Below are 15,703 nucleotides of genomic sequence, written 5' to 3'. Positions count from 1 at the left end.
GTTGTTTTATACAATGATCGAGTATTTGTGCATACTTATTTTGCAAATAGTGAGTAGAATTTTTAAAATGCATTTTTCCTTCGTGATTTTCTGTAACATAAGGTAATTACCCACAAATCCAAGAGAAGAGAAAATTTTCTATTTCTAAAAATCTAAAACCCAGGACAAGTGGTTAGATTTCCATTGACAACAATAATGTGAGGATCAGAGGAGCCAGCTAGATCCTGCAAATGGAAAACAAGTGCTCTGGAATAGTCCCTCAATTTCTAACTTATTTAATCAGTTAGCCTGTTTATAATTTTAGAAAGCTCCAAGGGCAAAAAAATTAAGAAAAAGGTCCAATATGTATAAAAAATGTACTGAAATAACATCAGCAAATTGTAATTTTTTATGATTTTGTAGTAGAAAAATCTTTTGAATGCATTTAAACCGGTCCATTATGTTGAAAAATTATCAACTTTAGCATTGCCATTACATCACATGTTTCACATGAGACTCGGGTAAATTTTACTGGTTAAGTGAAATTTTAATTAGTGAACATGCAACCAGTTAATCAAAGTTTCATATAATTAATAGAGTAGGCGTGAGTTTTGCCTCTTGAAGAGAGTTAAATTTTCACAACTTCTTTTATTTTCTCATGACTCCCATGGCCTTACTTTTATTACTAGTTTCTATACGAGGCTTCCTATACCCGTAGGAGCAAAAAAATTGCCACTCAAAATTTCATTTCATCGTAAACAATATTTGCAGGTGCTCAATGAACTAATTTTTTCCTTCTTTCAGGTTTTATCCTTGCTTATCACAGGAGTGGCTTGTGTTGCTTGTTTGACAGCAGGAATCAGCGCAGTTCTCCATTTGGTATTCTTATACGATGCTACCTGCCAACCAATAAACACTGTTAATACAACCTGCGTTTGTGATGGAGTAATCAATCCAACTTTTGAATATTTTGATGTTGTAACTTATGTATTTGGTAGTTCATATCACTATTTTGATCTCAATTGTCTTCAAGTTAGACATATATTAACTGTACTATTGATTGGTTCTTCCATTGCCAACTTTCTGGCTAGCCTGATGTTAATATTGTACATTTACCTGCATTGCAGCTGTAGAAGCGGTTACAAGTACAGCAAAATTAGTACAAGGAGTAAAAGTCAAAGTTATTTGTACAGGTAGGGTCTTGTGGATAAAAAAGTATCATTATTGTAGCTATTCAAACATATGTTGTCTCTTGAATGCCATCCTGAAAAGTTTTCTGAGGTATATCTAGATTGGTAGAGTTGGAAAATGTCTACCTCCAACTCCGATTGCAATATGGATGGTGTTAACTCGGGTTCAATTCTTTTATATGAAAACCAATCAAAACTCCTTTTGAAATTTTCTGTGGATTTTCTTCACCAATCTTAAAAAAGTTACAAGTCGAAAAGTTTAAGAAGACATTATAGTTAGTTCTTTCTTTTTTAAAAAAATATGAAAGACTAATGAATTATTTTTTAAAATTAGCAATGGGAATATGTATTTTTTAACTCAAGCCATCAATTAGTAGATTTCTGATGCACCGGTTCAAAATTAGCTTTAGTGAAATAATACCACACTTGAATATGTTTCTTTTTCTCAGACACTCCCATCTAACTCAATGACTTCTGTGAGTTTTTTCTTGGGTATTAACAGATCATCAATTCACAATGCTAATTGGAAATTTAAGGAATTGAAATAGCAGCTTCGAGCCTCTTTAGTCGAGACAAATTACTTTTCCTCTGAATTTTTTATGCGACCAATGAGGTACCTTGTATTGTAAAAAGAATTGTAGAAGCTTTTGAAATCCGTAAATGAACATGATGCCCCAATTTACAAACCTACAAGTCAACAACTCAAATATTAAAATTTAACGTCATACAGTGGCCTAATTGTGGCATTGGAACTTTCAGTCTTAATATCAGTTTAAATGAATTTCAGTGGTCAAGATAAATTGACAAAACAAATTTTGAACTACATTTTGTAATTGGAAGCACTATTTCTGACTTGTCCATGGAAACTCCTTACCTATCCACACAGAGAAACTAATGAAGAGTACTTGGTTTTTAGAGGGTTAAAAATCAAAGTTCCCGATTGCAAAATGTAGTCCAATTAATATAAACACTTGCCGAGGCAGCAAACAGAAAAACAGATTACACAGTTTTTATACATTAAATCTATATTATCAAAAACAAAGATGTACAAAATTCATATAGTTAAGTGAAATAAATTAAAACAGCCTACAACAAGTAAACAATGGTATTTTAAAACTAAACATTTTTAGGCATGATTAGTTACTGATGATTATACTGACACAGTATTCTCAGTTACTTCTGCAAACAGGTATACTTCTAGGCTATGGGTTACTTGGAGCCAGTGAATATCCCATTGCCTTTCCATCAAATTTACGGATAATAGGGAAAGTATTCAATAACATTTAACTCAGCACAAAAGTAAGACTAAATAAAGGTAAGGCAAAAATTCCCTACTATACTTTTATTTTAATCTTGAATCAGTCAAATTTAAAAAACTACATAACACTCTCCATGCTACTTTAAAATGATATGAGAATCATGGAATTAAGCTACACTAAAAAGCTGTATAAATTCAAGGAAAGAAGACTGCACATTTCCCAGAATGTTACAATATGATGTTTCAATATGCCTTATAAATGTCGACTTCTTTGATCCAGATTCACCAGAATCATAAGTATGAGGAAACTATTTTCATGCTGAGGCACAAGACTCCCTTGAAAATACTTAGCAGTTTTCATCTGTGTACTACAACGCTTTGCATAGTGGACATGTGTAATTTAAAAAGATGCCATCTACTTCTTCTAACATGCTTTTTTTCTCTATTAAGCTTGACTTTTCTGATTAAATCTTTCCAACAGGATAATGATATTTACTAGGCCCTACATGCACTTTTTCAGTAAAAGTCAGAAAGCACAGATAGGAGGCTTTCAACAGGATTAGTAAAAAAGGGGTCTCAGAAGAAATGGGATGGCATGTTTTACAAGGACACAACTCGATTCAAGAAGACAAGGAAAGAAACAATTTTCAAAGCAAAGTTCACTCATGAGTACACTACAAAGTATCTGAAGTAAAACTGTAGTTTCACGATTACAAAAAGAGTACAAAAAAGCAACAGTAAACAGTGGCATTTAAAATTTCTGGCTTACAGATAGCTAATTTGTAAAGCAACCTAAAATTTTCTTCAGAGCTACTGTTTTTTTCTACAACATTAACTTTTTCCTGTGAGAGCAATCTTTAAGCTTAACTTAAGAGTAACATATTCTTTGCGAAACAAATACTATAAGCTTGAGTACGGCAAATGAAGGCAAAATCGAAGCATTGATTTTCCAGTGAAAAATTGTAAGATGCACAGCTGGAATAAATGGATAATACTCTTTGCCAGATTGATTGTTAGAGCGACATATTAGTAATAAGTTTCTGAAGACTGAAAGTATTTTAGAAGTAAGCTATCCATTAGTTCTAGAGTATAAGATTTAAACTGTATATTTTTATAAATTTTTTTGTTCGTTTTAAATGAATAAATTGTGATACATGAAAACATTCGGTTTCTTGAATGCCTACTATCATTGAGGGAACCGTAGGGAAGATAAGTTCTTTTTCATTGAGCTTGTAGCGCTACCCTAAAGTTTACAGATCAGGATGTCAGTATAAAGCAAAAGAAAGTTACTTCCATTTCAGCGTATCATAACAATGGCTAAAAGGAAAAATGGCATTGTATAACACTCCAATTATGTTGTATTTCCTTCCAGGTAAACTAGAGAAAAAATTTTCTTGGTATCCGTTCACAGAGCTGTGCAGGTAGCTAGGGCATAAACTGATCTTTAAAACTTGACCATACTCATCATCAGAGGAGAGAGATAGGTGCAGCAACTGTCACAAAAGGGACTACAGATTTCTGAAGAAGTTGAGAGACAAAATAAAAGATTGCTATTAAAGTAATTTAGTTTTCTGAGCAATGTCACTTAGTGCAGGGCTATACTTAATGCTAATACTAATGCTATTGTGTTATGTTGCTGCAAAGGTTGACAGCCTTCCAGTTTTCTTCATTCTTCTTCACATTCTTATCAGCTCAGAATTGCCCAAAGGTTGTTTCTCATCTGCTGCAATTCGCTTTGAAAGGAGATACAGTGCGCTCTTATTTTTTCAAACTCTTTCCAAATTATTGAAAAGATCCATCCGTGCAAAAAAAAATTATAAGTTCCCTGAAATTTTGAGTAAACTCCCTGAGCATTACTGGAATTTGAAATTGAGGACCTGTCATGTATGCTTTCAGAATAGCCACGCTCTTTTCCTTCCTTAAACTCCCAAATTTTCATTTAAATTCTATTTACAGTCATTAGGGATGGCTTGGTTCTGTTCATGTTTCATCTTTTCAGTCCTATCATCCAGCCATACATTACTCAAAATTTTCTATTTTTACTCAAAGCTCTTCCACTCAAATGTGACAGGACCTCTTTGGTAAAAAGACTTATGAGGCTTCCAAAGCTGATACCATTGTACAAGGTAGTGCTATAATTACAAAAAACCTACGCAAAAGCTCTACTATGAATTTTTCCTTGCTTTAATGTGGAAATAAGTTGACTGTGAATGGAATTCATTTGCTGCAGACGCTATAAAAAATTGCACAATCTTAGCAGCATTGCTAACTGCGAGTGCTCTTTTACCTAAGAGGTTTTTAATTGTCAAAAATTTCAATTGCTCTAGATTTTCCAAGAGGAGGGAAGACCCGAAAATAAGACCAACATCCTGAACTAGAATTGAAGAATAATTTAAAGATCAATTTAAGTGAAGGGATTGTTGGGGAACCAAAGAAACGAAGTACTTCAGCATTAAGAAGAAAATATTACCTAATCAACTGGACAGCCACTTGCTTCTGGTACATAAACACTTTGAGATATAAAAAGTATACTTTTCAGGTAAACCGAATTTATAAATACTAAGCAAAAGCAGATTAGATTGGTACATTCTGTCTGTTTGTCACACTATCCAGTGACATTCCAAATATTATAAATTCTTACTGACTTCTTTGACAGAGTCTTCTCATGTTACAAAGACTTTACAAAGCGCACATTAAAATAACCTGACAGCAAAAATGCAACCACAGCATATAAAAATCACCAGTTAACAAATAAAGCACAAACAAATTCATAGACTGATATATGTTGACTGCCATGCCAATTTGACAAGTTGGCTGTAGATATGATTGAATTTTGAAGACTGTTTCACCCATAATTTCAAAAATTACATTAAAGTATTAGGAGTAACTCCAGACTGAACAATATAAACAGATGTTTTGCCTCGATTAGTTACTCACAAGCGTCTTGGCATGGATGATTGTTACATTCAAAAAATAAAAATACATATACCATTTTGAAAATTGTATCTGCCAAAAAGCTTCTAGCATGACTTGAGATCATTTGTATATTTTTTGTGAAATCTCAATCTGAATGGGCTTTCTGCAAATTTTCACAGTGCAGATATTTATTTTTTCAATTTTTTTAAATTGAAATTAAATTTTAAAATTTATGAAATCTTTTGTTCATTTAAAATTGGTTTTCGTAATGTTTTGAGAGATTTTTGAAACAGCAATTAATTACAGGCAATTCTGAACGGTAATGGCAGTCAACAATTTAAAATTGAGATACAAAGCGGATAAATATTTAATTGCACTTCAATGTGTTGAAACCTTGAATTGACACGTAGCCATTTTGGTAGGTTTTAATGTCAGAGGCCGAATTCATGTTGATCATTAAAAACTTTTCAGCAGCAAGTGGGTGCCAAACTCCAAAAGTGCAGTGCTCATCCATAAACGGCTCAAAGTAGTGACATCGTTGGGTGAGACGTACAGATGGGACAAATTCGATCATGTTGACAACATTGCAGTGTGGCAAGAGCAGAGCTAGCCCTATAAAAACAAGCATCAACACGGTCAGTCCAATTTGTCTATGTATTTGAAAATTATAGGAAAGGGAACAAACCACCCACCATACTACATACCACCATTACACCATACTACTTTTTAGGAAAACATATGATTGATAGTTGGTCATAGCTCACAATTAACTAACTAACTAAGGTAATACCCCAAGCAAAACAGTTAAAGTTAATATGGGTGATGTCATTCCACCCAGCAATTGCCCAAAAAAAACTTCATTAAAACGTTACAAAAACATTGCTGCAATGTTAATTTAAACTTTTTTTTAACTACGTAACAACGTTTTTGCATCCACTTTATACCAAGCGGAATTAGTAACATAACCAAGAACCAATTCGCTATACTTTCACTAAACGTTTAGATTCAACCAATCCTGCTTAAAGTTCTTGATTTTTTTCACAATTTTGTTCATATTTACTTCCTACAAGGTTTTTAATTTAATTTTCTCTCTAAATTAACACAGCTAACTCAAAATATAACCTAATGTAAGGGAGATACCATAAGGGCTGAAAACAACCATGATTTTTGCCATGCATTTTTTCTGGGGCAGTATGGTGACCTCAATTAAAAAAGTTGAGGTAATACAATGATGGAAAGTCTGAAGCTCTGTGCTGCAATTGGCCCAGTGCAAACGTTAGCTGAAGAAAAAATAAGGAATGCCTGTTGTACGAAACCGTTCAATAATCAGATTAAGCACAAGAATAAACACTAGAATTGTCTAACGATCAAACAATCAGCCTGCAATTCCTATGATAATTTGCCTGCATTTAAGCTTCCTGCTTTAGAAGGTGTAACATCACAAAAACATAATAAGAACAGAAGTACAATCAACACTTAATAAAACAAGTATCCTTTTTGTATGCTTTTATCTGAGAAACAGTGTCACATATCTCTCACTATTTAGTATTTTCCTGGGGCTTTTCATGTGTCATAAATCTTTGACTCAATAAACTATCAGAGACAAAAAAGGCAAACTTTTTACGCAGATTATGACATTAGGAATAAATGTTTGGCTCTGCCTTTTCACTTAAAGTTATTTACAAGCAATGGTACTCAAGGAAAGACTCGTCCTTATCCTTTAACTGCTGCTTGCGACACACGCATTAACCATGTGCAGAAAATGCAGGATGCAGCAAACAAGAGGCAAATTGGAAGTTGTGAGGCAATCTTCAAAATTGATGACCTTCCCTTAATAGATTCTTTGAAAAGTTGAGCACACGACTTGTTTTACTGTTAAATTGGGCAATTTGCCATAAAATCTGACAATTGATGAAAAAATGATGAAAATGGTAAAATGACCGTAAAGCAAAACGTCAGACCAGTGTAAACGGTCAGCGTTTTGGAGCATTCAGCATCCCTGACCCATTCAAATTGAATAGCTCTTTATCTATAGCCAGATACGCGGATAGCTGGCCCCACAAGCTGTGTTTAGTTTCATCTTTCTTCAAACATAACTTGATTTAAAGAGAGCTTGAAAACCTATAAGTAAGTAAGTAAGTAAGTAAGTAAGGCCAGGCTGGCCGGCGAGGCGCCCTCAAGGGGCCAAGGCAACTGGCAACTGCCGTCGTGCACCTCGAAGTTGGACCGTACTCCTTAACTTATCTTCGTACTATTGACACATTGAGTATCAACTATATTCCCGCAAGGCTCAGCGGCCGTCTGATAGCCAACGGAAGGTCTTATCAAAGACTGTGGCAGACGCTGCAGAGCACGGACTTTTGGAGCACGGCCATGCCTCCACCGAGTTGGACTGTGTTGTTGCAATCTACACTGATAGGTAGCGCTGGCAGTCGCGCACACTACGAGTGATTACCGATTTTTCACAACCCAGTTGAACAGTGCAGACGGATTACTTACTGGGTGACTATGTCCCTCCCGCACCCTGTAACCTCGAAGGGTCAGGGTATTGGAGTGGCATAGTCATCCACAGTCACGATGACTGATATTTGAGTGTCCTCAAATATCAGTCACCTCCGGGGATTAAACCCGGGACCTCAGTGTTGGCAGCGAACTGCCTTGACCACTACACCACTGAGGCTGACTTTGAAAACCTATATCAACTGTTTCATGGCCAAAATTAATCAGTTTTAATTTAATCACTGACGACACCTTAGGTACAAAAAATGAAACCAGCAAAATTTAGCAATGCTCACCTAAGAGTCCGGAAGAAGGGGGATTGGGTCTCAGTCGAACAGGAGTGTGGGCCTGCAAATAATCATACAAAGTCCATAGCTGCCTTGGATCGAGGATGTAAGATTTATTCTTCGGGTAAAGTTTACGATGCTTCATAAATGGCTCCAAAAAAGGATGTTCTGGAGAAGCCAACCACTGGAAGTAAGACATTTTTTATTATGTGCTTTGAGAAAACGTTTTTTTGATGATGAAGATAAGTTAGACAGCACAAATCAGAATCAGCTATATTAAATTTAGTTAGAAAAATTTAGCAAATAAGAACGCCAAATTTTTCTCAGGCTTCATTTTTTTTTTGGCACAACACCAAAAGACAAAATGGCCTAGAACTTTTTGAAAATTTTCCTAGCGAGTGTGTGGCTTCAAATTTTTACAGAATAATCATAACAGAATAATGAAAAAAGAAAAAGTAAGAAGCATTTCCAGAAATCATAATGAGTTGGTTTTTCTTTCAAAATATAAAATACGAGGGGACATTTGAAAAATCGCATGTTGAGATTAGGGCTGGACACACATTCAAAATGAAGCTTCAAAGTGGTGGCTGTTCAGCCAAGTCTTACCATCGATTACCTTCAAAGGAGACCTCGATTACCTCTATTTTGACACATTGATGCTCAACACTTGACTAAACAGCTACCACTTTGAAGCTCCACTTTGAACGTGTGTCCAGCCCTATTCATATTTTCAGATTTCAGTCAGCAATGTAAGTACCTGTCTTTCTTCTTTCTGTTGGCACCAGGAGATGTTTTATTCAAATAGCATGTTTCAAATTAAACATTTGTTACTCTGAAGAACTTGAAATTGGTGACAAATAAAAGAGACAATTTAGCTTGCTCAGGAACATAAGCTTGTCATAAAAATGGGTCTACTAAATCATGAAGTGTTAATTTAACTTACCTCTTTCAAGGAGGAAGAATAACTGCATGGATCCCAAACAAGGATTGTGACATTCCGAAAACGAGGAGAGGAAAGAAATTCAAACTTTGGATTAGAGGCAACTTTTGAATTGACGATTCGAATATCAGTCTTCATTCCCACATCCTCAACATACCCGTCTGTGGGTGCATGATTGAATCTCAGAACCAAATCGTGGTCGTCTGAAAGCAAATTGAAATCAATAGTTTCATTTTTTACATAATAATTACCAAGGTTGTAGGTACTCAGCGAGAGAGGAAACTGCAGAATAGCATGCATTGAATAGTTTCTCCCTTGCTTTACTGATGAACATATTTAGATTGAGATAGAGCCCATCCTTCAGTTGCAGCATGTTAGGTTAGGCTTAGGGCGCCCAACGAGCTTCAAACCAGTTTACTAGTGGGTGGAAGTCACTTTGATTAAAGCAACACCAAGAAACAAGGACTTGGTAACTACTCAGCCATCCAGATTAAAATTAACAATACTAAGCTGAATTTTGTATTTGATTTTGGTAAATGTAAAATGCATTTGTCCTGCCGAACGGGCTGTGCTCGATGGCACGACTAAATTTCACTGTATTATCACTATTTATATTTTGTAAACACTTTTCCTTTTATGACAAATAAATAAATAAAATACTACTGAAACAAAATAATGAGTTTGACTTAGAGAAAGGAGAAATTTTGTACAAAGTAAATTAACCATCGATAACATGAACCAAATAAAGGAGATGCATGGAAAAGGTACAATCAAGTGCTTCAAACATGCACAATAAGGGGAACAAATTACAGGAGACAATCATTACAGTTGGGTACTTCAGCGAAGAGACTGTACTTTCCCAAGGACTCTGAATAAAGGGCAGAGGAACTCTAGAAAGTAAACAATGATGCAAAAATAAATTGTTTAAAACCAGCACTACAGACAACAAAAAGATTATGATAAGACATAAATCTTACCAATGAAATAACCAGACTTCGAGTTAATGAGAGAACCAGCATTACTAACGATGGCACATTTTTGATATCTTTTGCCAGAACCAAGCATATGGTCTTCGAATAAAGATTTACTTAAATTCTCTTTGAAGGGTACATCTTCTTTCCGAAGAGTTTTGATGAAAGGGAGCCTCTGTTTCAGAGAACAAAGAAGACTTTCTTTGGACATTCCACCTTGCTGGGTGCCATATAGGCCTGTGTAGTTCACATTGTATGGATTTGAAGCTTGAAATTTTTGAACATCACTCTCCGAATATAACACTCTACGAAGGCGCAACATTATTGAATTTTTATGTGCTTTTACTCTGAAAAATATTGAAAAACAAATCAAAATAGACCTAGAAAGCAATTAGGTTCCTTACTGAAATTGAGCTGTTTTGTATAGTGATTTACTGTCAGTGCTGTGACTGCAGTCTTACAACTCTACCTATAATAAGTGCTAAGTACCTCAATTGCAATGTTTAAAAACTTCCGTTGATGTTTTATTCTCATCAAGAGAAAAAAAAAATTGTTTCCTTACAATTTTGTGTGATTTTCTCAGAATGAGTGAAGAAAATTTCAATAAGACTTTCAGTTGATTTCCTTTTTAAAAAAAAATAAAATAAGCGGAGACTTACAACATTGCGATCTGAAGTGCTCAGGAAAGGTTTTAAAAAGGAAGCATTGAGCAAATAATTCCTAAAATCAGTGCGTTTTTAACTTTGTCACACTTCTCCCTAATAAAAATGAACCATCACTTTGTAATCTCTACTACAGAAAATTTTTAATCAATAGACCAAAATTGCAAAGATAGTGGCAAAAAGAACGGAGGTATTCAAGAAGAAAACAGTAAGTAGGTTAGTTACTACTAAAAATAAATTTTCAAGCTTTAATGACTGCTTTCCTTGCATTAGATGGTGGATTGTGTGAGTGGATTAAAGGAGACAGAGTGAAAGGTGCGTGAAATGTTTTGTTCTAAAAAAAGCTCCCACCACAAATAATGTTTCTTACAAACTATTCATTGATTAAAGGATTCTCACCTATTCAAGGTATCGTTAAATGAGGATGCAGCTGGCTCTACAGGGGTTTCCTTAGGGATCATCATCAGAGGTGGTTTGCTGCGTTTCTCTAGTCGAGGGCGCTCTATGTTGTCCATAAATCGTTTGAAGTCATCATTAAAGTATTCTACAAGTGGCCGTTCAAAAGATTCTTCAGGAAGTGCTTCTATTTGGTGCTTATGCGAGACAGCGTGCCAATGTTGTGACCAAATTAAGAGTATGTAGCCGAACATTCCGAACAGGATCAGATTAATAAAAATCCACACTGACAGGACAAGAGTTTTCATGATGTCAAGAGGACAAGATAAGGAAGAAAATAGTTAGAGAGGAGAAAATTGGATTTCATCCTTTTACCGGATCAGAATTGGTGAGATTGGATCAAAGAAGCCCAACAGTGAGCTCGAACAAGCAAATTTGTCATGCTCAGAAACTGAGCACTAACTTTGGAGAGATGAGGTGAGTATTTTCATCTTGGGGGTATATAATAATGGCGACATCCAGATGTGAGATTTCTGCATGGATGGATGCGCTATTGTGATTTATTTTCTAAAAAAAAACGCTTAAAGAATGATCCTGATGGCAATTTTGATAACAGTTGCTCGCTGTTCTCTTCTTATTGGGTCAGGTAAGGCATGGAGTAGCGTTAAACTTAAGAGATCATCAATACATGTATATCATTACATGCAAATAGTTTCAGGATTTGTTTACAGACAATGTACGATTAAAGTAAGATTAGATGATGCATGTTATTCAAAGTTGTCTGACAATTTAGTTAGCTGTCTGTTTCTGTAGCTTTTTAAGCTCGACATGACCAAAGCAATTTTCACAGTCATCTGACTCTTCTGATGAGCTGTCATCAAAATTTTGTTTAGGTTTTTTGTAGATGCAGCAACACTTGGACTTTTTCTTGTTCATATTTTCATTATCAACAGTGTCTTCTCCCCATTTGACTGACTTCTGACTTTTTGGTTTCTTCAGCTTCAATCGTACCGCAGGTATTGACGGAGGAACATCCTGTTGAGATCTGCCAGGCTCATCCAACACCGTGACACTCGTTTCAGATCCTTTATTATTGAGTTTTTCCGCCATTGATAAATTACTGCAGAGAATAAACTGACGAGGATGAAAACCGAAACAAAAGATAAAAAGTGACAAGGTGGTCTTGCGGGCTAATCAGAAAAAGCCTCTAGAAAGTTCTGCATAATTGATAACACTGGTCAGGCCATTTGAAGTTCTAGATATCTAATACTCCCTTAGGAATGAGTCCATTCATCACTGCAATTGATGAGTATATTGAACTTGGATTGAAACGAATAAAATAGAGATTTTTATGGTCTTTTTTGGATTACACAAATTTAGAGGTTGGCTCGTTCACTTAAGGTTGCAGAATTTTTCCACGGATGTATAATTTTGAGATGAGTAATTTACGGCAATTTGCAATCACACGCGACAATTGATAGTTAAAACACGGTAAAAATACGTAGTTAGGTAGAAATTTAGAGACACCTCGAGGGAACAATATACGATCAAAGCAAAAAATTAATCTGTCTGAGCCAAAGACATAAAGACGGAGCACTAAAAGCAAAAAATGAAGCTTCTAGAGCTTCTTTTCAATCACCTCTACTATTGGCTAGAGGATTGGCGGCGAAATCGGGACAAGTTTGAATTCAAATGTAGGGCGGGAACTAATAAATAAAATTGCGGAAACTAAGTATTTTAGGTTGATTTTTGCCCAAATTCAGGTACACACTCATATTTTATTAACTTTAGGTTAGTTTCGGTCCGTCGTCGACTGACTGATTTCATTTGGGAGTAACGTAGATCTAGAACTGTAACGGCCTGTTTGAACCTGCAGAACCACCATAAGCAGAAGAAAAACTAACTTTATCTGAGATTACTGCCTGTTACCGAGCAAAAGTAGGTGTAATATATTAGGACGCAGACCGAACTTTCTTAATATAATCGTTTTAAGCATTTAAAACACGTTTCGAAGAAGAAATAAGGAAAAATCAAGAGGACAAGTTCAAATCAAATTTCCGTTTGCCGCCATGGATTCCCGCGCTCATTTACACACTCACACAAGCGCGCAGCGCCGAACCTAGCTTCACTTTTTCCCCGTGCTTTTAGATACGAGCGCTCCGTCTTTATGTCTTTGGTCTGAGCACTTATCACGCAATACCAAAGACATAAAGACGGAGCGCTCGTATCTAAAAGCACGGGGAAAAAGTGAAGCTAGGTTCGGCGCTGCGCGCGTGTGTGAGTGTGTAAATGAGCGCGGGAATCCATGGCGGCAAACGGAAATTTGATTTGAACTTGTCCTCTTGATTTTTGCACATTTCTTCTTTGAAACGTATTTTAAATTCCTAAAACGAATATACTAAGAAAGTTCGGTCTGCGTCCTAATATAATTCACCTACTTTTGCTCGGTAACAGGCAGTAATCTCAGATAAAGTTACTTTTTCTTCTGCTCATGGTGGTTCTGCAGGTTCAAACAGGCCGTTACAGTTCTAGATCAACGTTACTCCCAAATGAAATTAATCGGTCGACGACGGACTGAAACTAACCTTAAGTTAAAAAAATATGAGTGTGTACCTGAATTTGGGCAAAAATCAACCTAAAATACTTTGTTTCCGCAATTTTATTTATTAGTTCCCGCCCTACATTTGAATTCAAACTTGTCCCGATTTCGCCGCCAATCCTCTAGCCAATAGTAGAGGTGATTGAAAAGAAGCTCTAGAAGCTTCATTTTTTGCTTTTAGTGCTCCGTCTTTATGTCTTTGCGCAATACATCTGATCAAGACATAACCTTACTTTTCAAGTCAATAACAATGTGACGTCATCAGCGACGAGCGTAGCCGCTCCGCTGGCTGCAACTGCAAGTATGCAGCACCAGAGATGCATAATGTCAATAAATTTTTTAAAGTATACTTATGAAGATTATTTAAATTTTTTGAAAATTTTACCATAGGTGGCTCAGGCTTAAAATTAATGAGAACTTAATTTTGACGTTTTGAAAAAGATGCAATTATTACATTTGGACTGCATTTTGTAATTTGGAACTATAAATTCTGGCTCTTCTGGAAAAACACTTATGTGCACAGGGAAACAAATGGCACATACGTTGTTTTTAATGCGGGCTAGAATCTATAGGTCCAATTTGCAAAACGTAGTCCATTTGTCTGATTGCTCATTGGACTACATTTTGCAATTAGGAACTATAAATTCCGGACCGGTTCAAAAACAACGTATGTGCTATCAGTTTCCCTATGCACATAAGTGTTTTTTCGGATGAGCCAGAACTTACTGGTCCAAATTGCAAAATGCAGTCCAGTTGTCGCTCTACAAATTTCCAGGTTTATTTTTTTTATTTTTATGTAATATATACCTTTTCATAATTTATACCAAGTTCATTTGAATATTACAGGCAGACCGACGATACTTGCGATGATTGCGTGCTGAACAGATTTTATACAGCAACGATTCATGGTTAAGTCAGACAGTACAAAATTTGGAGATAAAATTTGAAATTCTTTCTTCTTCCGTTAATTTTTTTCTTCTTCTCCTTTCTTTATATACCTGCAACTATCTAGGCATGATAAGTCTAAACCTGGTGTACTCGCATGAGATTTTTAACAGTCAGACCTGCCTTCATTTTATGCAATCTTTTAATCCACGGGTGGATTTATTACGACCTTACGATCGATGTGAAATTAGAGAATCACATTACTCCGTGAAGCTGTAGAGCTCGAGCTCTCATGCTCTTTCACGCATGCTCATTCAATTGATAGTTGAATGAACTATCGTTTAACTACCAATTGGACTGAGTTAAGCAGAAAGGAACCAACCCACTGTCATAAATGAAAGTTGGAAATACCGTTCGGCACCAGTTGCTCTTTGAGTAGGAACAACAAACTACACGGAAAAATTGAATAACGAAATTTTGATGATGGAATTTTGAATATATTAACCGAAAGAGAAAAAGTTACAGAATTACAAGAATGAAATTAGTCACTAAAGGATGTGTCAAAAGGGCGAAAAAGGCACTACGTAGTACTACGGGTCGGGGATGGAGTAAGACCTAGATTTTAGGGCAGCGCAATTAATAGTCACTAAAGGATGTGTCAAAAGGGCGAAAAAGGCACTACGTAGTACTACGGGTCGGGGATGGAGTAAGACCTAGATTTTAGGGCAGCGCAAGCTTTTATAGACTTGCTGACGTCACAGGTGGTGAGACAACAAGTCTACACGCTATTGGCTGGCTATAATCAGAGGAGCTATTAGCTGCAAGTTCAGTAATTAAAGTAATGGGTGATTGTAGGTGATGGCTGGGAGGTAGACGTGAAAAAGACAGAAATGAACGAAATCCAGCCATCCCTAATGAGAATACTGAAATGTAATGAAAAATCGAAAATGTGAAGGAAAAATATGAGAAGGTGTTGACACCCACATTTTGGAAAAAATTGAGTTATGAGTGGTTTTGAACTCAACCACTGCTCTACTATCTATCACCAAAAATTCAAAGTTTTTGTTGGAGCAAATTTTGCAGAAATTGAACTTGAAGTTTATCTTTTACATTGAGTCTTA

General features: G+C 35.8%; 3 protein-coding genes across 3 annotated transcripts in view; 1 reads left to right on the top strand and 2 right to left on the bottom strand.

The window, feature by feature from the left end:
* LOC109042185 (uncharacterized) overlaps nucleotides 1–3,588 on the top strand; it is a 44,249-nt gene extending 40,661 nt beyond the window's left edge. The window contains exon 6 of the mRNA XM_019058806.2: nucleotides 784–3,588. Coding sequence (XP_018914351.1) covers nucleotides 784–1,176 — 393 coding nt within the window. The 3' untranslated portion in view covers nucleotides 1,177–3,588. The remainder of the gene's footprint in view (nucleotides 1–783) is intronic.
* SiaT (beta-galactoside-a-2,6-sialyltransferase) lies at nucleotides 2,169–11,507 on the bottom strand. Its single transcript, XM_019058805.2, has 5 exons — nucleotides 11,102–11,507; nucleotides 10,047–10,387; nucleotides 9,073–9,272; nucleotides 8,139–8,313; nucleotides 2,169–5,955 (listed from the first exon to the last, which is right to left on the bottom strand). The coding sequence occupies exons 1-5, from the start codon at nucleotides 11,404–11,406 to the stop codon at nucleotides 5,711–5,713; spliced, it is 1,266 nt and encodes a 421-aa protein (XP_018914350.2). The 5' UTR covers nucleotides 11,407–11,507; the 3' UTR covers nucleotides 2,169–5,710.
* Nucleotides 11,508–11,657: 150 nt separating this feature from the next.
* Nucleotides 11,658–12,709, bottom strand: LOC109042186 (uncharacterized). Its single transcript, XM_019058807.2, has one exon. It carries the CDS (start codon nucleotides 12,206–12,208, stop codon nucleotides 11,888–11,890), a length of 321 nt encoding a protein of 106 aa, XP_018914352.1. The 5' UTR covers nucleotides 12,209–12,709; the 3' UTR covers nucleotides 11,658–11,887.
* Between the last annotated feature and the right edge of the window lie 2,994 nt (nucleotides 12,710–15,703).

Source organism: Bemisia tabaci, chromosome 5 (assembly GCF_918797505.1).
Source record: "Bemisia tabaci chromosome 5, PGI_BMITA_v3".
NCBI classification, from domain to species: Eukaryota; Metazoa; Arthropoda; class Insecta; order Hemiptera; family Aleyrodidae; genus Bemisia; species Bemisia tabaci.
This window is presented reverse-complemented; position numbering and strand designations above follow the sequence as displayed.